At 32.6% G+C, this 23,391-nt stretch overlaps 2 protein-coding genes across 2 annotated transcripts; one reads left to right on the top strand and one right to left on the bottom strand.

Annotated features, from left to right (window-relative positions):
• Positions 1-503: 503 nt before the first annotated feature.
• Positions 504-794, top strand: K441DRAFT_461926 (uncharacterized protein; the record flags this gene model as incomplete). The annotated part of the gene is made up of 2 exons (XM_067641785.1): positions 504-648; positions 676-794. Coding segments are annotated over 2 exons (264 nt in total), but the record flags the coding sequence as incomplete, so codon positions are not given.
• Positions 795-7,344: 6,550 nt separating this feature from the next.
• On the bottom strand, positions 7,345-7,945 carry K441DRAFT_659101 (uncharacterized protein; the record flags this gene model as incomplete). Its single annotated transcript, XM_067648465.1, has 2 exons — positions 7,345-7,418; positions 7,643-7,945. A coding segment is annotated over one exon (189 nt), but the record flags the coding sequence as incomplete, so codon positions are not given.
• Between the last annotated feature and the right edge of the window lie 15,446 nt (positions 7,946-23,391).

Genomic DNA, 23,391 nt, shown 5'->3' on the forward strand with positions numbered 1-23,391 from the left:
AGATANGCCCTAACCTAGACAATATTAAATACACTTATACTATTAATTTTACCTAGTTCTATAAATAAAAAGACGTAAAGGTAATAAGGATTTATATAGCGGAGCTAGTAGAAATAGTTAAATAAAATAAGCACTAATAGCTGCTTAAAGAGCTACCTATAGGCCTAATAAAAGTACTAAACCTATTAGAAAGATCTTTCCGCTAGCTAGTAAAAGGTAACTATATAATAAAGGAAGCCCGTAAAGTGCTCCCCCCCTATTTTTATAACTTCCTTAAAATAAATCTAAAAACTAAACCCAAGTTTTTATGTCGGAAGATAGTTAACACTAATATTAAAAAAATTCTAAAAGGCAAACCAGGATTAACCCGCGAAGACATTCTATAACGCCTACTAAAGGAGTTTTATAAATATATTAAGCACTTCCTTTTTAAAAACGTAGATAAGCTGCCCCCTTATTAACTATAGGACTATAAAATTAAGATTATCCCTAGAAACTAGGCCCCATACTATAAAAATAGACTACTCTTACCTACTAAACTTAAGTATATAAAGAAGTGGATTAATAAGATACTGGATAAGGGTTTTATCCATAAATTAACCTTACTAGCTACTATACTACTCCTCCTTATTACTAAGCCTAGCGGCGGTATATAAATTTACTATAACTACTAAGGCCTAAATATAGTTACTATTAAGAATTGGTACCTATTACCACTAATCCGCGAGATACTTAACGTACTTTATAGTGTTAAGTACTTTACTAAACTTAATATAATTACTACGTTTAACTAGATCTAGATTATAAAGGGCTATAAATAGCTTATAGTATTTATTACCCAATTCGGACTCTATAAGATACTAGTTATACTATTTAGCCTTTATAACGCACCTATTACATTTTAGAACTATATTAACTATATTTTGTATAACGCCTTTAATAACTACTATACTACCTACCTTACTAATATCCTTATCTTTTCTAAAACACGCGCTAAGCATACTAAGTATATAAATAAAGTTATCTAAAGACTTAGTAATACTAGACTTTAGATTAATATTAATAAGTTTAAGTTCTACTCTACTAAAACAAAATACCTTAGCTTAATTATTTTAGCTAATAGTATAACTATAAACCCTAAGAAGATACAGGCCTTATAGAAATAAAAGGACCCGATATTAATTAAAGAACTATAATAATTTCTCGGCTTTGCAAACTTCTACTAATAATTTATCTAAGGCTACTTTACTATTGCTATACCTATAATAAAACTTCTAAAGAAGGATATTAAATAGCTATGGGGACTAGAATAAGCTAAATCATTTAAGGCCCTTAAGGGAGCCTTTACTTTAGTACTAGTACTAATATACTATAACTATATAAAGAAAACAGTAGTAAAGATAGACGTATTAAATTAGGCTTTTAGTAAAGTCCTTTCCTAATATAATAATAACGGAAAATTAAGACTAGTTGTATTTTTCTCCGTAAAGTACTTTATGCTAAAGTATAACTATAAGATCTATAATAAAGAACTCTTAGCTATTATTAAGGCTTTAGAGGAATAGCGTCCTAAGCTATAAGGGACTAAGAAGCTGTTTAAAATTATTACCGACTATAAGAAATTATAGACGTTTATAACTACTAAGTAGCTAAATAAGCGCTAAGTCTAGTAGGCAGAGTTTCTTTTATAGTTTAACTTTATAATTATATATAGACCTAATAGCAAAGCCACGCTCCCTAACGCCCTAAGCTAGCTATTAGGAATAAGGCCTAAGGACGCTAATAATAAACGCCTCCGCTACTAAGCCTAAGTTATTATACTGCCCTAAAAAGTTAACCCTATAATCCTAAAAGAATTACTATATAAGTCCCGTAATATTAATAACGTAGAGTTTATAGCCGCTTTAGACCCTAAAATTGCTAAAAAGTTACTAGACGAGTTAATTTAGCTAGGATATTAGGAGAACAAACTTATAAGAGATATAGTAGCGGCCCTATATAATCAAAAAGCTCGCCCTTAGCTAAAGAAGATTAGGAAATTACTCCGTTATAATAAGTTAGAATATAGTATTATTAATAAATAAATCTACTTCCGCTAATATCTCTTTATCCCTAACGCCCTAAACCTCCGCCTAGAAGTTACCTATCACTCTTATAGTAGCGGCCCCGCTAGTTACCCTAGCTAGGTTAAAACTCTTAACCTTTTAAACCAAATATACTGGTAGCTAGGAATCTCCTAGTTTACAGCTACCTTTATTAAAGACTATACCCTATACTTTTATACTAAGACCCCCATTCTACCCCGCCTAGCTTTTTAAAGCTATTAAAATTACTTACCCGCCTATAGACTAATATCTTAATTAACTATATTATAACGCTGCTAGTATACTAATGTTATGGTAAGGTATATAAATATATCCTTATTATTATAGACCGCCTAACTAAAATATAATACCTTATTTTAGTAATAGGACTCTTAATAAAGGAGCTAGTTAATAGCTTTGTTAATAACGTATATAAGCTCTATAGTGTACTAAGTATAATTATCTCTAATTACGGTATATAATTTATTAGCGACTTCTAGCGACGACTAAGTAAACGCCTTAAGATAACCTTATAACTAAGCTTAACCTAATACCTAGAGGTAGACGGCTAAACTAAAATTATTAACACTGCCGTAAATAAATACCTTTATACTTTTGTTAGCTTTATATAGGACAACTAGGTTAACTACCTACCGCTTACTAAGTTTATTATAAATAACTAAGTTAACAAAAGTATAGGTATCTCCCTATTTTTTATAAACTATAGCTTTAACCCTTGCCTTAGAATTAAGCCTACTAGCCCCTACTTACTAACACTATTAGTATAAGTAAAGAAGGAGTTCTTTTACGTAAACTTTATAGCTAACCGCTTTAAGCGGATATTAATATAGCTTAAGGCCCTTGCCTGGATTTTATAGTAACGCTATAAAGATAATGCTAATACCTATAGAGATAAGAGCGCGTTATTCTATAAAGGCGATATAGTTATAGTTAGCTTAGAAAATATAAAGATAAATAAACCTAAAAAAAAAAGGGATAATAAATAGGACGGCCCGTACTCTGTACTCGCAGTATACTAAGGGGCAGTTATAATAAACCTCCTAAACTATATCTAAGTAAATAAATCCTTTTATATATTTAAGGTCCGCCTTTAGGCTGCTAAAGAGATCCCTAGCTAGGCAAATATTAACACTATAGAGCGCCGTAATATATAAGGACGAGTAGTAGAGAGAGATAATAATAGCAATATAGAAGATAAATGGGAGTTTAAAAAAATCCTTAATATATATAACGAAGACCCCTAAGGCCTAGCTTATAAGATTAAATGGAAATATTATAAGGATATAACCTAGCAGCTAGAGGAAGACCTAGAGGGTTATAAATAAGCTATATAGCGCTTTTATAAGCAACACCTTAAGAAGCTAGGACCCCTAGACTGGATATAAGATAAGGAAAAGTTACGCTAAGGTCGCGGCTAACCACCATATTAAAATTTGTGGTGGTTAAGATGTTATAAAGCTTTAACTAGCGGTTAAAGTTATCTAATTAGCTAAATTCTTGCCAAGAAACGCTAGATAGATTAATTTAGGTGGCGGTGTAGAGTTCTATTAACCTTACTTACTAAACTAACCAATTAGGATTTTCTATACCCGGTATAGAAAATCGCTATTAGCTTAGTTAAGGGCGGTAAATAAAACTAATATTTTTGCGGTAAAAAATAGGCAACCTTATATACTGCCTATTTTTAAGTTATTTATTTAGTTTAGGGACTAAACTATTTAGGGGAGAGAAGTACTATTACGGCACTAACCTGACGTATACTGTTTTATACTATCTTATACTATTTCCTACTATTAGCTAGCTTACTACTAGTGACTTAGCGGCTGGCCCTACTATTTATATACAATACCTCCTTTCTACCTTCTTCCCCTCTTTATACTATAACGTAGTTATTTAGTCTACTTTATTGCAGCACTGTGATAATTGCCGTCTTATAGTTGGTCTTTAGTTACTAAGTTAGTGAAAATAGGTGGATATATATAAGGTGTTACGGGGGTGTCCCACAATATATCCTCGGCAAGATTTATAATATTATTATCTATATATAGAGTTTTATAGGTTATACAAAAAATATTAAGGCTTTTACTAGAAGAAGAATTCCTTTTAATAATTATATAAGGTAGAATAGCTAGTTCTATATACTTAATATTACGCTTTAAAAGGATAGGGCAATTTATAGGTACTAGAGGGAGCACTAAGACACCCTTAAAGAGGACAAGTTAATCAACTTAGACTAGAATACGCTTTATATAATATATAAGTTTCTTTAAATATTTTATAAAGTTATACTTAGAATATAAGGATATTAAGCAACGATTAATAGTATACTAACTTTAATAAATGCTCTTGTTTAATACTTTAAAAATAGCCTTATATAATTCTTATTCCCCTTTTTTTAGAAATCTATTGGTTTTATAATAGAAACACTATAAAGCTAATAAGGATTTCCGTAAGTATATCTATATAGGCTAGCAAGTATTTGACAAGTATTACCTTAAGTTAGACGATTCCCCCTTATACACTACTGTAGTTATCCTTTACCTAAGTTGTTATACAAAGTATATTAAGTTAAACTAGGAAAAGAAGTAGTAGAAGCTTGCGCTTAATAGGGTTAAGGCTCTCTAGGAGATAAAGTATAGAGAAAATAGTCCTTCTACTCCTAATACTACTATATTATATAATAAGCTTCTAAAGCTAAAAGAGAATACAGACTATTTTAATAAGATTCTTAAGGACCTTTACCTTTTTACTTAGCTATAAAGCTAGAATAAATATAAGAACTATATCGCCGAGCTACTATATCCGATTTTAGGGATATTAGCTCTTAATTAGCAGTATTAGGATTAATAATAATAACGGTGGCCGAAGCTCTTATTAATGGCGATTAATATTCTATTAATACTAGTAATAAGTAATAAACCAGAGAAAGTTTTCTTAGAAGTACGTTATACGATATCTTAAGAGAAGATATAGCTTAAAGTGGAAAATATTAAAAAAGTAAATTGCTCTAAGAATTAGTTATAGAGTGGAATCTTAAGTAAATAAAAGGGCCTAATTTGGGCTGTTGGAAATTTCCAAGATTAGGGTTTTATTTTTAGCCTATATTTTATTTTATTAGCTAAAAAATAAAATCCTAGTTAATACTAATAATTATGTCCTCTAATTAGCTAATTTTAAACCACGCTAGTAACCAGAAGCTTTACTATTTTGAAAAATCTATATATAGTTCTTTAATGCTGGCCTAAGGACATTATTGTTTACATTTCGTGGCTCGCAGTCCTGTCTGGGCTTATCATTCCTCCAATTATAAATGCATGCACTTACTATACTTGTGCTGGCACTTATTTCTTATTACAGCTTTATAAACAGACTTGCTAATAAACAAACCATTTAAACCATAGATTTTCGGTTTAGTTAATTAGGTATTTTAAAGCTTTAAGCTTATTTCTTTCGTTAGGTTAATTAAACTAGCAAACAGTTTAATTAGATTTAACTGTTTAGATAGATATTACGGACCTTATATTAGCAGTTATATAACTACTTAGAGAGGATATAAACGGACTAGTAGTAGAAGTCCGAGAGGCGCTAGAACTAGTTAAACTATAAAATAAGGGGTAACTAAGTTACACGACGGATTACGGGACCAGTTTAGAATATAGAAACGTAGGAACATAGAAACGTGGGAACGTGGAAACGTGGAAACGTGGGACGTGCCGACATATTAACGTACCAGCATACTTAGTACATTTCTTAAGAGTTAGGTTATATATTTAAAGGACTATAGTCCCTACTTTGAATAGTTCTCTCTTTATAGTAAATCTTAAAATATAATTAGAGTTAATCTATTAGGTACTTAATTTATAGTTAGATTTTATTATTATATTTACCTATATACCTAGCCCATTAATAAGTCTACCGTAGTATCTACTATAAGGCTTTATTATATATTTACTACTAAGGTTATAGTATATAATAGTTAATAAGATACTACCTAAGATATAACGCAACTTAAAGACTTTATAGTATAAGTAGATAATAACTAACTAGTACTAGTTAAGTAGTTATAGGGTATAAAAAGAGAAAAGATTAAGTTGTTATTAATTAAAAGGTTTATAGGAGAAAAGCATAAGCTAAAGGAATTTCTTATATAAATAAAGTTAAAAATTTAATATAAAGGAACCAAGCTAGTGGAACTAATTAACTAAGTAGTATATATAGGGTTATTCTTAATAGGTCGGGCACTAAGGTAATTTAAACCCTATTTTATAGAGATATAAGTTAACGGGTTAGCAACTACTAATTTAGAAGTATGGTATATATTCTTAAGCTAGGAAGAATTTACTAGTAGGCTTATAAAGATATACAGAGATCTGAAATTAATAGTAATGGTAGAAGGAAAGATTTACTAATGTTACGGAAGTAGGTATAAGCTGGAATACAATATACTAAATAGGGTAGTAATTAAAGAAGGCTACGTACGCGTAACTATACGTAGTTAATATAAAGACATTTAGATGAAGAAGAAGATTCTTTATATGCTAGGTTAGGTATAAATAGGGATTATAGGGGAACGTGCGTAGGTGTCTCGGGACGAATATAAGCACGGGTTAAGAACGTTAAAACGCGCAGGGACGTAAGAGCGTGTAAGTCCTGTGATAGTACCCCCCCCTTACTTCCGAGCTCCTATAAGGCGTATCGTGTTATATATACCAGAAAAAAACCTAATACAGGAAAAAAAAAATTTGTTAGCCTTCTTCGCCCTTCTACATCCTCCATTATATAGGCTCCTCCAGTTTAGTCCTTCTATGTTTAATTGTTAGGCCACTAACTTATTAGGCCTAAAGCATAGCCCAGCTTCCGTCGCCAGCTACACTCCTATCCTTGCCGCTTAGAGATATATTGCTGAAGCTTGTATAGTCCCTTTCTCGCTTCTAGCAGCTCTACGGCCTTCCCTTCCTATACTCTAGGTCCCCCTAAAAAATTACCCTAATTTTTGGTCCAAAATAGGCGTTTTAGGCAGTATTTATCGGCCTAAACGGCAGTATAGTACGGTGTTCGTGGTCGTGGCAAGGTATATTCTTAGCAGGTTCTTGTTAATGCGGTACAGTATTTATATTATAGGCAGGTTCTTATCGGTAGCAGTACGGTGCTAGCGTTAGGTTTGGGTTCCGTAGGCATATCGGCACGGGATCTTATTAGATTCGGGTAGCAGTATGGTGCTAGCGACGTGTTTGGGTTCCGTAGGCGAATCGGCACGGAGCTTATTAGTTTATGTGGTAACAGTACGGTGCCAGCAACGGGGTCGTCTCGTAGGCATATCGGCACGAGGCTTGTTGGTTTGGGTAGGTAGCAGTACAATGCCAGCGACGGGCGGCTTAAGATAGTCTGGGTATCGGATGCGAATAGCTTCGGCGGCGGCAGTACGATGCTAGTGACAGGTTCGGGCGGCTTAAGATAATTCGGGTATCAGATACAGAGAGCTTCGGCGGCAGGTTCGGACGGTAGCAGTATGGTGCCAGCGATGGGTCGTCTCGTAGGCGTATCGGCACGAGGCTTATCGGTTCGGGTAGGTAGCAGTACAATGTAAGCGACGGGTTTGGGGGTCTAGGGAGCGAGGCTCTACCTAGTCGTGTTCGGGTCAGGTCGTAGGCTTATCGGCACAATAGGTTATCGGGTTTGTTTCGCAGGCGTAGCGGCGCGAGGTCTTGTCGGTACGTAGGGCAGTGCGTGCAGGTCGGTAGGATAGTAGTAAGATACCAGCTTCCGTGTTCGTGTTCGTGTTCATGTAGCAGTAGGATGCAAGCTATTAGGTCAAACCGAGGGGCAGTAATGTGCCTGTTCGTAATAGCAGTAGGATGCAAGCCATTAAGGTCGCAGGCGTATTGGCGCGGTGTCTTGTCATCGGGTCCGTATGCAAATCGGCGCGGAGACTTGTTGTACCAGTTTAGAACTCCAGCGTCCTAGTCTACCCGCAGCCAGCAGCTCCTGTATCTACCCCATAGGCGTAGAAAGGCATACTCCGCGACTAGTAGCCTATAGGCCCGCTAGGTATAGAAAAGGGATCTAAATATAGTGTTACGGAAGTGGGCATAAGCTGGAATACAATGTACTAAATAGGGTAGTAATTAAAGAAGGCTACGTACGCGTAACTATGCGTGGTTAATACAAAGACATTTAGATAAAGAAGAAGATTCTTTATATGCCAGGTTGGGTATAAATAGGGGTTGTAGGGGAACGTGCGTAGGTGTCTTGGGACGAACGTGAGCACGGGTCAAGAACGTCAAAACGCGCAGGGACGTGAGAGCGTGTGAGTCCCGTGACAACTAACTTATATAAAAGAGATTAGCAATAGAATATATAACGTAGTTTTAGACCCTAGTAGCGCAAACTAAATGGAACTAAGGGGTACTAATAGCGTAGTATTAACGCGGACTAAAGGCCAAGGTCTAAAATATAATAATACTAATAGACGATCTAAGCGACATAAAAGAGTTAGTTTAGTAAGCTATTAAGATAAATAACTAGCTATATTAAAGCAATAAACCAAGTAGAATATAATAAAGACTAACGCATATAAAGAAGATACATTAGTAAGTATTAAACTATAGTATAGCGTAGAGCTAATAGACCTAAGTATTACTAAAAACCCCTAAAGAAGAAATAGAAAACCATAGAAGCCTAAAGGTTAAAAATTAAGTAATTAAAGGACTAAGGAGTAGAGGCTAAACTAGGAATATTAGTAGTAGAAAACGTTTAGGTAGACTCTATAGTAAGATAAATAGTTTAAAAAATAAGCTTATATAAATTATAAAAAACAGGGCTATTACGCTAAAGACTATAGGGGTAGTTAGGGAACTAACGTAATAAAGGGTACTAGGTTAGTCCACCCTTTTTTTTATTTTATTTTATTTATATCCGTTATATTATACTACGTATAATACTGCGCATGCAGCCTTAGGCTATAGCGCTATAGTTCTATATACATAAATCCTTTCTAAGCAGCTTAATATATACTACTAGCTATATACTAGTAATTTATAGTTCCTTAATAAAACACTAAGTTACTATAACTATTAGGGAATGAGAAAATGGTAGGAAAAACCATAAGAAATCCTAACACCTATTCTTATCCTTTGTAATTTATTTCTATCCTTTTACTCTTTAATATCTTTTACTAAGAGCCTAGTAGGAGTTACCTCCTAGAATCCTATTTGTTTTATCTTATTCTTCTATAGAACCCTCTAAGCTAGTATTTACTAACTTAGCTGCTTTTATAATTATAGTCTTTACTATTAGCAAAGTGGTTCTCTTTACAGTTAATATAAAGAGGGGTAGTATGCTTATAAGGCTTGCCTATTATTATATAGGTAGAACAGGAGTGATCTTTAGATAAATATACAGCTATATAAAATCTATAAGCTTTAGTAGAGCATCTATCTCCTATATAGCCAAATTTTTGGCAGCTAGTGCACTGTATAGTAGGAGAGACTTTAAGGTATTTTACTACTTTAGTAGCTATACCTGCAATTAAGATTTCTTTTTGCTTAAGGATTTCTTGTCTTTTTTCCTTATTCTCTATAGTAAAAACTATAGAGCTAAATCTGGTTTGTAGGTTATGTCTTTTTACGCTAAATAAGATCCATCTAGGTAGTCCTTGTATCCCTATAGGATTAAAGGTCTCGATTTCTTCTTTTAGAAGCTTAGAGCCTCCCTCTTCTAAAAAAGGTAGGGTGGGAACCCTATAGGCTATAACTTAAACCCAGGATTCTAGTTTTTATTCTCTTTAAAAGGTAAAGCAGTTATACTAGATATCCTTATATTTAACTAGGAAATCTATATTATACTCTTCTGTAATTATAAGGGGAATATTTTGTTTTCCTTTAGTTCTAGCTATAAACGCTAGTACTAGCTTTTCTACTTACAGTTTTAATGCAAATAGTTAATTGACTTTATTTTGTATAGAGAAGGTATCTAAAGGTTAGTCCTTTTTGTCCGTAATTAAAACTAGCTTTCTTTTTTATAGCTGCTTTTTCTTATTTCTAGTAGAAGTAGAACTCCTACTAAAAGGAGAAGGGGTAGAAGGTGGTAGTAGTGAGGAGGGTAAGGAGGACGAAGAAGGGACGTTCTTCTTCAGCCTCTCTGCGTAAGTTTCTTTAGTAGGGGCTACCTCCTTATAGAGAGCTCTTACTTCTTCTACTAGTCCTTTTAGGACATCTCTTACCTCTTCTTCTTCTTCTTTTGTAAAGGGGTTTTTTACTATTAGGATATTTTATATATAGTCCACTAGCTATTTAACTTATTCTTTTTATTCTTCTCCTTCTAGCCCTTTATAGGCCTAGATTAGGCTTTTTAAAGCCTTACATAGATGCTTTTCTAGAGAAAGGGAAGAGAGAGGTATACTAGGCATATTAGTTATAGTAGTTATTAGTTTTATTATCTTTTTTGCAGGTTTTTGGTTTTCTTTTTTAGGAGAAGACTAAGGATGTCTTCTTTTTTCTCCTGTCCTAAACAGGCCAGGAGAAGGAAAAGGGGGAGAAAAAGTAAATATAGACTTTTTATTACTTATTGTTACGGAGTAAGTATAAGCGGCGATAATATATAGCAAGGTAGATATTATTAAGCTATATATATAAACTGTGTAAGAAGTCAAGACGTTATATAGGGAAAGAAGGTAGGAAAATAGAAAGAAAGGGTATATATTGTAGACTTAGTTGCTTAGTTAATATATACACGAAGTAGAATAGGATTTAGGTAGTAGTCCTGGCAGAACTTAGTAGGATTTAGTAGAACTTAGTAGAACTTAGTAGAATATAGTAAAATATAGCAAGTTACCGTCAGATTGCCGTAGATTGCTATTAAATTATTATCTCGTAGTCGGTCTTTAGTTACTAAGTTAGTAGAAACAGGTAGATGTATATAAGGTATTACGGGGGTGTCCCATAATAGTGCCCCCCCTTTAAACTCAAGCTTCTGCGAGATGGGGCTATAGTAGTTCTAGGTAGAGTTTATAAAAGTCTTCTATGGCTTATATAAGTCCTATAAAGTTAATAGGTTCCCATAAGGGCTTAATATAGCCTCTCCACTTTATAAGATATATATATTGGCGTTTCCGTTTATTATACTTAATATTATTAATTCTTTTAATAAAATACTTATCTTTACTATTTATCTTAACTGGTAAGGGAGGGTCCTATATTTATTTAGGCAGGGCGTTTAATATAGGGGTAGTAGGGCGGAGGACTGACGTATAGAATACGGGGTGGATTTTAACCATATTAGGGAGCTTCAGTTAGTAGGCATAAGGAGAGATAACCTTTTTAACCTTATAAGGGCCAGCATTCTTCCAATTAAGTTTCTTAGTAGGTCGTTTTATATTTAGATTCCTTATATCTAGCTAAACAAAATTACCAATTTAGTAAGCTAGTGCTAGGGTTCGTTTCTTATTCGCTGCGGATTTATAGATAGATTAAGCCTATATTATCTTATTAGTAAGGAACTATTATAGTTCCTCCATCTTTTCTACAAATTTATTTACTTTTATAACTTATAAGGCGTAATATATAGGGTAAGGAACATTACTAAAGGGTTTAAAACCCATTCGTAGGTGCTAACCGTAATTGGCTAAAAATAGGGAGACTTTTATAGTTTCTAAGACGGAATTATTTATAGTAAACTTAGTAAATGCGAGCTAGTTAATCTAGTTATCTTATAAATACGACGTGTATATCCAAATATACTATTCTATTATAGCATTTACGCGTTCCGTTTAACTATCCGTTTCTAAGTAGTATATAGTAAATAATAGTGCTTTAATACGGAGTTGGGTAGTTAGTTCTTTTTAAAATACTAAGATAAACTAGCTACCTTTATTAGAGATAATTGTTTTAGGGAGTCTGTAGAGTTTCTATATATAATCTAGGAATAGTTAGGCGACAGTAGGCGTTAATATATTAGGACAGGCAATTAAGTGTCTTATCTTAAATAGTTAGTCTATAACTACTATAATATTTATATAGCCTTTATTTTTAGGGAGGTCAACAATAAAGTTAATTAAGATGTCCTTCTATCTTCGGTCTAGAATAGGTAGTGGCTTTAGAAAACCGTTATATATCTTATATAAGGCTTTAGCTTATTAGTAGGTATAGCAGCTAGAGATATACCTTTATATTATATTATATATATTCGGCTAGTAATACTCCCGTTAGAGTAGTTCTAGGGTCTTTCCTTAGCATAGGTAGCCGGTAATAGGTAGATTATATATATGTTTAAGGAGCTTAAGCTTAAGCTTATTATAATTAGGGATAACTAGACGGTTTTAATAATATAAACGGTTTCTATAAGCTTCGTATTTACTTAAAGAAATCTTTTTAGAGCGTCTAACGCCATCTTAAATTAGCTTAAGCATTTCTTAGATAAACTCATTATTTAGGTATTTATTAACTATAATCTATTCAATTAGTCGATTAGTTATTTTAAGGACGTATACCAGAAGGTCTTTAGCAGAAGGGTTAAATAGTTTAAGGCGAAGTAGGGTCTAATTTCGGTAAGAGCGCGCTTCTTCTAGGGCTGGCGCGTCTTGTAAGCGTTAGGTTAAGGTATTAGGCTTCTAACCTTAAACGCTTAGGCGGTATATAATTAAGAATTAGAAGCGTAATAGATATTCTAACCAGCGGGCCTAACGATGACTTAGTTATTTCGTAGTTATAAAGTACTATAGGTTCTTATAGTCGCTAAGGACCTTAATTAAAAATCCGGCGCCTTTTAGTTTAGGTCGCTATTGCTTAAAGCATCTAATAATAGCTAGCAATTCTTTATTATAGATCTTATAATTATATTTAGTAGGGCTTAGTTGTTTTAAAAAGTATGCTATAGGGTATAATACTCCTTCTTTGTTATATTAAGACAGAATACCTCTAGTAACATAATTAGATAAGTTGGCTTCTATAACACTTATTTATTCTAGGTTAAAGTGTTAAAGTATAGGTATAGTAGTAAATATAACCTTTAGGTAAGTAAAGGCCTTCTTATATTCCTTATTAAAGATAAAAGCTTTATCCTTTTAGGTTAAAGTAATAAGGGGTAAAACTAGGGCAAAGAAGTTATTAATAAACTATTAGTAGAAATTGGCAAATCCTATAAAGGCTCTTATATCCTTAACATTCTTAGGTTCTTACTAATTTACGATTACTTCGACTTTCTTTAGGTCTATTTATATACTATTTATAGAAATAAGAAGTCTAAGGTATAAAACTTCCGTTTTATAAAACTTGCATTTATCTATATCTAATTATAGACCAGCTCCGTATAGGGCTTATAGGATAAAATCAACGTATTTCTAATATTCGGTCAAGTTATTACTATATATTAGGATATCGTTAATATAAGTAGTATAGAAGATATCCAGGTAGGGACGCAGGGTATTATTTATATAATGTTAAAACGAGATCGGAGCATTTATAAGGCTAAATAGCGTTATTAAGTATTTAAATAATCTATACCGAGTACGGAATGCAGTAAGCTATTTATCTCCTTTTGCTATATAGAGGCGGTTAAATACAGAGATAATATTAAGCTTCGTATAGTAGCGAGCCTTACTTAGTTAGTTTAGTGTCTCCTATATTAACGGGATTAGGTATTAGTTCTTAACGGTAATAGTATTAAGAGCTTAGTAGTCTATATAGAAGCGCAAACCACTACTAAGTTTCTTAATAAAGATTACTAGTACGGCTACGGGTGAGAAGCTTACTCTAATAAATTCTTTACTTAAGTTCTCGTCTAGCTACTTCTATAGCACTTAGAGTTTGTTTTAGGACATCCTATATAGGGGTCTAAATCTAGGCTACTTTCTTTCTTTAAGTACAATTTTATGGTTATACAATCGGTGTTCTAGTAGCTTATTAGCTTCCTTCTATAAGAATACTTCTAGGCGGTTATAGTACTCTACTAGTACCTTCGTAGCAGGGTTAGTATACTTCTTCAGTGCTAAGGCCTTTTTAATATTAGCTATAGTAATAGCAAAGATCGTGTATTTGGGTTTCTTAGTAAGTCGCACTAGCGGGGTAGCTCTAATTATATAGATATCTAGGGCGTTAAGCGGGCTCTAGTTGTTTATAGTTTCTTATATAGTTTCTTATTTAATTTTAAGTTTGGTATTAGGTACGGAGTTAGTATTAAATTCAGTTTTAGGTTCTTTAAGTATTCTTTTTATTATAGGGTACTAGTTCTTTTAGTAGTTTCGTATACTAAGCTTAAGCTTCTACTTAGTTTGGGGCGGTATAGTACTTAAAATCTGTTTATAGGGTTCGGTAGAATTTTTAGATCCTTAATAGATATTAGTAGAAATCTTACATTAGTGGAATTTAGTAAAATTCCTAGGTTAGTAAAATCTAGTAAATTCTTTAGGCGCGGGATAGACATTAGTGGAAATCTTAGGCTAATAGATTTTAGTGGATTTTCCAAATTTTAGTTTAGGGTTAGAATAGTATATTATAAGGCACTTCTACTTATAACGGGAGGCAGTAAATAGATGCTTAAGGTTGTTCTAATTAATAGTCACCTTCTATAGCTTTATCTAGGGTTGTTTAAGGATTACTAGGTAACCTAAGGTAGTGATAAAGAGCTTAATTAGTTCTTTGTGGTTTAGGTATCGGAGTCTTAGGTATACTATATAGGTAATTTAGCCTAAAACCGTACGTTTGCCATTAAATCCAAATATATTAATATACCAGTTAAGGGGGGTTAAGGTAAAACCATTATCTTATATAAAGATCTTATTAATAAATCCTATGCCACTAGCTCCTGTATTAATTAGGACTTAAGTATTAGCCTATTAATTATTCTACTAAAGACAACAGTTAACGGTTATGCTATAATCCTAAAAGTCAGAGTTCGTAACATCGAAAGTATTTAATAAGATCCTAAGGCAGAGCCGTCCTAGAAAGCAACCTAACTCTAAAATATACCTTTTAGTAGCGAGCGGAAAGAGGTTCCTATAGAATATCGGTTATAGCTTCGCCCTTATAAGTAGTATTTACTAAATACGGGGCTAGAACTAGGTAAAAATTAGAGGTAGTAACCAGAAGATTAATACGGTAAACGGTTACTAGTATTAGCCGTTCGTAATTTGTTTTAGGGCGTAGGTAAGGGGACTAGATAATATTTTAAGATATAGTTCTTACTTCCGCACTTAAAGCAGAGGCCTAGCTTAATACGTCTTTCTTATTTAGGGGACCCTAGTAGGGCGTAATCTAGGGTTCTAGTGTTAATATCCATAGCGTTAGGGTGCTTAGGCTACGATAATAACTTAATAGACGTTTATAGGGTTGCCGTATTATATTGAGGGACGGGCTTCGGTATTAGGCGTAGTATATTATTATACCGTTTATTAACAATATTTACGCAGGCATTAAGGGCTCCTAGTAGATCTACGTCTATTAGGGAGGTTTTTAGTTTAGGGCTTAAAGATTTAATAAGGCTATTAATTAGTGCGGAGTTGTTCTAGCCTGTTTCCCTTACGTAACGGTTAAATTTAGAGAAGTATACTAAAAAACTTTTTATTCCTTAAGCTATGTGGTTTATCTTTCTCTAGGTAGTAGCTTAGCGGTTTAGGTTACCGTATAAGGCTTTAAGAAGTACAACTAGGCTTTATACTAAGGTTGGCTAAAGAGGTTTAATAAAGTTGGCTACCTTTCTTCCTAGTTAACTTAGGGCGTAACAGAGTCGGTTAGCTTTAGTTAGGTAACGGTTAGCGTTACTTGTTAGCTTATTTTTAAACTAGCTTAGAAATAATTAGAGTTCTTATTATTTACTAGTAAATACTAGGGGATCTAATAGTCGTTCGGATCGTTTTAGTGTAGTAGTTAGTTTAAGGTAGACAGTTACTATAGGTTTAGGGCTTACGTTCCGCGTGTTTATCTCTAAAAATAGTGTTCAGTCTTAGGGCCCTAGCGTAGGTATCTTAAGTATGCGGATTTCTTCTTAGAGGTCCTTAATTAATCGCTAGTATTATGCTTCTTATTCGGCTTATTATTAATTTAAAGTAGCTTAGTTTTATATAAGGGCATCTATAAAAGACTTCTATATTTCTACTAGTTGTTCTTAAAGTGTAGATATAATACCGGCGGCCGTTATAAGGGCTTTAGGGTCGTTCTATATTTCGGGGGTGGTATATAAAGTTAACGCAACGTAGTATTACGGAGTGAGTATAAGCGGCGATAATATATAGTAAGGTAGATATTATTAAGCTATATATATAAACTATATAAGAAGTTAAGACGTTATATAGGGAAAGAAGGTAGGAAAATAGGAAGAAAGTGTATATATTATGGACTTAGTTGCTTAGTTAATACGTATATGGAGTAGAATAGGATTTAAGTAGTAGTCCTAGCAGAACTTAGTAGGATTTAATAAAACTTAGTGGAACTTAGTAGAATATAGTCAAATATAGTAAGTTGCCGTTAGATTGCCGTAGATTGCTATTAAATTGCCGTTTTATGGTCGGTCTTTAGTTACTAAGTTGGTAGAAATAGGTGGACGTATATAAGGTATTACGGGGGTGTCCCGTAACACTTATTTCTATAGGAGGTTTTTTTTAGACCTATTAGGCCTTAGCATTTTATATCTTATAGGGGGGTTTCCTAGTTTTTATTATCCTTATACCCTTTCTCCTTACTAATCCTACTAGGGAGATTAGGCTAAAAGGTAGTAGAAAATCTAGCCTCTATTTCATGGTTTTGGTATTTAGTTTTAGTGTTCCTATCCATGCCTCGCTTACAAGCTAGGACTACCCCTAAGAAGAATTTTCTGTTGGGGGAAAGGGGGTAAAACAATAAATAAATCCACCTCTAGCTCGCTAGGCAGTAGGAATTAAGTCTTAAAAGTTGGAAAATCGATTGTTTTTAATGGTAAGATGGGTATGCGTAAGTTTTAAAGTGTAGCGCTACCTTTTAGTAAGGTTGCATATATGGTGTTTTATAAAAAGGTTATTCTTAGTCCAACCTATAAAGGTATAAGAAAGTACTAGTACACTATAAGGGATAAAGAAGTATTTAATTAAACACTTCGCATTTTATTGTAATAATATATAATAAATTTATAAAGACGCTATATATAGTACGGACTATTAGCTATAGAAGCCTAAGTTAAAAGAACTTAAAGGTATATAAGAATTAGATAATAAATAAGATAGGCTCTATTATAAGAAGATATATATAGATTTAATACACCTAAAGATCTAATAAAGTTATTTAGAATAAATACGGAATATAATAATAATAGTAGAGACTAAGATAGCTATAGAGTAAGGATTAGTAACGGGGATTATAACTCTATTAGATATAATATCTACCGTTTTATAAAACAAAAGGAGGAGTATTTAAGAAAGATTAAGTAAGTAGATAATTTCTAGTACTAACTTACTACTTAATAAAGGTAAAAGGCTATAGGTTTAAGATTTTTAAAATAAAATAAAACTAATATAAAAATTTAATATATAAACGGGGATAGTGGCTTAGTTTAAAGATAAATAAATAAGTATAAGACGTATATTTTTAGGGAACTAAGATATTAAAGAACGAATAACGACTCCTATAATAGGTAAACAAGGTATTTGGCCTAAGGGCTAAAAAGTTAATACTATAATTAAGAAATTTAAGGATCTTAAGGATCTACTTACTAAACAAAAATTAGAAGAAAACTAGAAGGGACTTAAAATATAAGTTACTATATAGTAAGAATAAAAGGGATATTAAGGGCTAAGTATACTAGGATATCTAGGGAATAGAGCACTTATATAAAAGGTTACTAATAGGCTAAGGGTAGGTATACTAAGAGCTAAGTAGCTAAAAGAACTAGAATAAGAAGAGAATCTAAAAATTCTAATTAGGTTTAAAAAACAATATATAAAGGCTATTATAATATAGTAATAAAGAAATACTTCCTTACGGATAAGTTATATATACTTAATGTTACAGAACCCCACCGTAGGGGCCTCTAGAGGAGAGCCTCGTGCTCTTATATACACCTCACGTATAGCTTATATTAGCTACGCGTAGGTATATCTATTAGATAGTTTATATAGAGCTATTTATTAATAAAATAGGTTAATTAATTAATAATCTTAATCGTGTCTTAACCTAGGGCCCCTAGGCTTAGATAAAGATATTTATAATACACGTGCCCTATATATATAACTTATATACGTCCTATACTACATAAAATATAGATTATATAACACACCCCCTTAGCTTTAAGCTCTTTAAGGTTAAAGCTAACCACCTTCTTATATCTGCTAACGAGTTAATTAAACTATAGTCTTATCTAAATCCTTCCGTCTCGTTCAAATCTTCTCCCTTAGGTCCTCCAGTTGCTTCTCCTTATTTAGCTACTCCTTAATATCTACTATTCCGATTATATTAACCAAGCTTTAAAACCTCTACTTGGGTAAGGCCTTTATAAGTCTATTAGCAATCATCTCCTTTATTATTTTCCATTAAAATAGCACTCGTTTTATTGCGTATTCTTAACGCAACTAGTGTTAATAGATGTTAACGTATTGGAGCTTTATAATTAGCTTTGCCGTATCTTCTATAATTAGTTAAAGTATTTAGATATTATTGTAGTTAATAATTAAGGGCTCGTTTAGGTATAACCTTATTACTTTAAACAGCCTACTAATAAAGATAGCTTCCTTTACTGTCTATAATATGGCTAATAACTCGGCTTCTATGCTCAACGTTATAACTATACCCTACTTATTTACTCTTTAGGCGATTAGTCCCCCAAATAGCTTTATAATATATCCTTACGAGCTCTTTTTATTAATGGAATTGTCCGTAAATAATACGTCGCTAATATAGATAAATGATTGCGCTTTACTTCTACCGTCTCTATTATCTCGTCCTTTATTACATATTCCTTTATTTCTCCCTCTACTATTTATTTCTTCCTTATCTCCTCTATAGTAGATTGCTCTGCTCCTTATACTATATAGATACTAAATTACTCTATTTACCGCTTAATAGTACTCTTAGATTAGGTTATAATTAAACCTTACTAGCTATAATACTGCAAAGGCAATATCCGGACGTGTTATAGTGGCTATATAAAGTACTAAACCTAATTTTCTCTAATATAGCATTATAGAAGCTAGTAGGGATATAGGACGGACTAATAGGTCTATATTAGGGGACGGACACATTAGACGGATTAATTAGTAATTAGTAGGGAGGAGTTCTAATTCTACTATAGAAGTATCTAAAAGACGCCCTTTAAAATCTATCTTATACTAGTTAGCTATCTTCTTAATATAGGCTTCCTAAGATAGCTATAGGAGCCTTTAGCTATAATTATATAGCATATAGATTCCTAGGAACTATTTTAGCTCGCTAAGGGTACTTATCTGGTATTCCTTACTTAGCTCCTTAATCGCTTCTTAAGCTTTTTTTTATCTATCTTTTGGTAGCAGAAGATAATATTATTAACATAAAAGAAGACGACTATTCTACCTTTTAGCATAACGCACGGCTTTTAAGAAACCTCTTTAAAACCTAATTCGTTTAACGAGCTCGTAAGATTCTTTTGCCATAATAAAGGGGATTATCGTAGTCCGTAAAGGGCTTTTCTTAAGCGTAGTACTTTATCTATCTTTCCTTTATTAAACCCTAGCGGTAGCTTTATATAGACAACCTCGTTAAGATTATAATAGACAAACGCGTTAACTGCATCTATCTGTATTATCTCTAGGTCGAATTTTGCGGTAATCGCCATTAGGGTCTAAAAGGTCGTACTTGCTAATATAGTAGCTCTCGTAGGTAGGTCTCCTAGGGCCTATTAATTTCCGTATACTACTAAGCGTGTCTTATATTTTTAGAGGAATTTATACTTATCCATCTTATAAACAAACACCTATATTAAGCTAAGGATCTACTATCCCTTTATATACTTCCTATCTATTTCTTAAAATAACCTTATTTAATAATAAGATTAGAGGTAGGCTTATTAAGCCTCTTAGAAATAATCTTAAAGAGGGTATATATTAAGGTCCTAGATTAACTAAGGTAGGGGAGGTAAGTTCTTCCTCTATAATCTAATATTATGTATTTTACCTAATTTCAGCTTACTATCGTTAAGTTAACTATTAAGGTTAAACTTCCTTCCTGCTAAGAAGGCGCCGTAATAGGCTAAAGTGATCCTTTTAGTAACAAAGTCTTTAAACCTATAATCGCCGGCTTCCATAAATAAGTCTTTAACCAAGTCGTTAAACACCCCCTAAGTGTTAAACCCGTCTTCTATTAGTTAGATAATGTCCTAATCTTATATATCTAACTTTATAGGATACTTAACGTAAAAGGTATATAGAGATTCTTCGTCTTCTTCCGTTAGAGGTAGCGTATAATATGCGTCTTTAAGAGCTCTTGCAAGCTTAAGGTCTACTAACTTATTAAAGGTTTAAACTGGCTTATTAACGTCGTTGTTTTCCTCTTAAATTAACGGTTTAAATACTTTTTTATTATCTTCTAAAAGGACCTCGTTCTTAGTTAGGGTATTAGGGAGTTAAATCTTCTTAATTAGCGTGTCTAATTTAGCGTATAGATCCTTTAAGATGTCCGTTTACTTGCCGTTAAAGAATATCTTTTTATTAAAGATAACGTCCCTAGTAAAGATAATGATACCCTTATATAGAATCTAAATCCTATAAATATTAGTAGAGTTATAGCTAATAAGGTAGCCGATATAGGCTCGCGGATTTAGCTTGCTTAGTTTTTTCTTCTTTAGTTAGGCATCCGACATTATCGCGTATACCCTACAGCTATAGGCTTTTAGGTGCACTAGTTACGGTTTTCTTAATCTTCTATTAACTAGGAAGGTATAGAACCTCTTATATAGTAATTTCCATCCATTGCTTTCCCGTAGCGTTTAATCTTAAAGGTAGACTATATAGTTAACTATCTTATTCTATAGATTATGTGGTAAATTAGTAGCAATTCTTATTACTCGTGCTCTCTTAATAATTATACCCCCTAAGCGTTTGGTGGTACTATTTTAAGCTTAGGTATATAGCGCTAAATGCTTAAATATAATCCCTTAAGACCGTAGCCATTTAAGGGTTATTATTTTCCCTAGCTCGTTGTCTAATCTAATAGTATTAACTTTAAGGTTATACCTTAGACAAATCCACTTAATGAAAAATTTAAGCACTTATAGTGTCTCCTTCTCCTTATTATACGTTATTATAAAGTACGGGAAGGATCTTCCTAAGTAGGTGTTATAGATAAGTATAACTTATACGAATCTGGTATATACTTTCTTAAGGTTAGTCTAGTTAATATAGAGGTTAAGATAGGGTTTATTAATCTTTTATTTTAAGAACCTTTGTAAAACCTAACGCTTAATTTTAGCGAGGCTGTAGTATTAATATTCTATTATTTTAGGGCCTTAAAGCTTAACTTTTAGGGCGTTAATACCTAAATAATAAAGGCTTATAGGACCTAGATAACCTAGACGCAGATACTATAATCTTATATTACCTTTTATATCTAAATAAATGTCTTTTAATAATACTCTACGCTTCTGTTAGCGGCGTAGTAGTTAGCTTATATTAAACGCTAATAGACTTCCTAGTTATATGTACTTAATAGTTTATTATCTATAATGTTCTTCTATTTAATATAGGATTATATTATCCTTCTAAACTAAAAGATTATTATCTCCTTTATTATCCTAGTAGTACCTTTATTTTTAAAGTAGACGGAATAATACTAGATTTATATTAAAGTCCGTATAAAAGGCAACATCCTTAAGATATAGGATTCCCTTACTCTTGTCTAGTTTTATAACTTAGATAATAATATTACCGTAACCTAGTATAGGCGCTTTTAAGCTACCGGCGATAATATATTTATATCTTAAAGCTTTCCTAAAATTATAAAAATAAGAGAGGTTATTAAAGATATAAAGAGTGGTTCTAGAGTTAAGAATAGTTAATAGCTTTAGTAAATAAGGTTAACCGGTGTAAAACAATTCTAAAAATATTATATTAGCTTCTCCCTTAATCTTAACTATCTCCTAGCTCTTATCCTATTATTATTAAGCTATATCTTCTTATTCTTTAAGTCTAATCTTTATAACTTAGTTAGTAAAATCCTTATTCTTTTCTACCTTCTTTAGCACCCTTTTAATCCGACTATTTCCGATTATAACTCCTTTGGGTTTCTTATCTTTAAATAAATACTAATAGTCTTATAGAGAATGTTCTTATTTCTCGCATACTAAGTATATAGGTAGTAGCTTCTTATAGGACGTCTCCTCATCTACTAGTAACCCGGCTCTCTTTAAGCGTTTAGTATATACTAAGGTTCCTTTCCCTAAACCTTTAGTAGTATTAGAGTAATCTATTATAGCTTACTCTGCGAAGTATATATTAAAGGTACTCCCTCTTATAGTAGTATTGGCTTTCTTTAAGGGTATTCTAAGTCCTTCTTGCAGCTCCTTTACTACTTTATAGTATTCGGAAGATCTTAACTTCTAAGGGTTATTTAACTCGGTAGTATACTTTATATAGTAGGCGTTACTAAAGGGTTAAACGACTTCTGCTAATTCTTATAGCCAGATTCTATTAGATATTTAAGGGATCTTATACTTCTCTCCTAATACTATTATATGTTCTTATTAATTTAACTACTAATTTAATTTTAACAAGTGTTTAAACCCCTTAAGTGCTTTTATATACTAGTGTTATACCTTTTTCCTAATAAACAATAGGGTGGGTTCTATATTCTCCTTTAACTAAGATATCTATTCCTTAACTATAAGAGAAGGGTTAAGTAGTAGCTTCTTCTAAATTAATACTATAGACGTAATTTAGGTGCGAATCTTTTAAAGGTGCTCTTCTTATTTTAGGAAATACTTTATATCCTAGTTATAGTATTGTCTACTATTTTTATACGCTCTTTATTAATTTATTGAAAGCTATATATATAAGGTTACATTCTTATTAAAATCTATAACTTCTAGATAGGCTGGTTCTTATAATAGACCTTATTAAGGTACTTCCTTATCTAGGTTAACGTGGGCTTAAATTCGCTAATCCGCGAGGGCTTGGAGTTGCTATAGCCATTATTCCCAGTCTTCTAGCTTATTAAGGATGATGGTAGTTAACGAACTCGTTAGTAGAGTCATTTAACTGATAGGCAAAGGAGGAATTAAGATAGTATTTTGTCGTTGGGATCGTCCTTGTTGTCAGGATCGTCCTTATTATCAGGATCGTCCTTATTGTCAGGATCGTCCT

The sequence above is a fragment of the Cenococcum geophilum genome (assembly GCF_001692895.1).
Source record: "Cenococcum geophilum 1.58 unplaced genomic scaffold K441scaffold_18, whole genome shotgun sequence".
In the NCBI taxonomy this organism is placed as follows: Eukaryota; Fungi; Ascomycota; class Dothideomycetes; order Gloniales; family Gloniaceae; genus Cenococcum; species Cenococcum geophilum.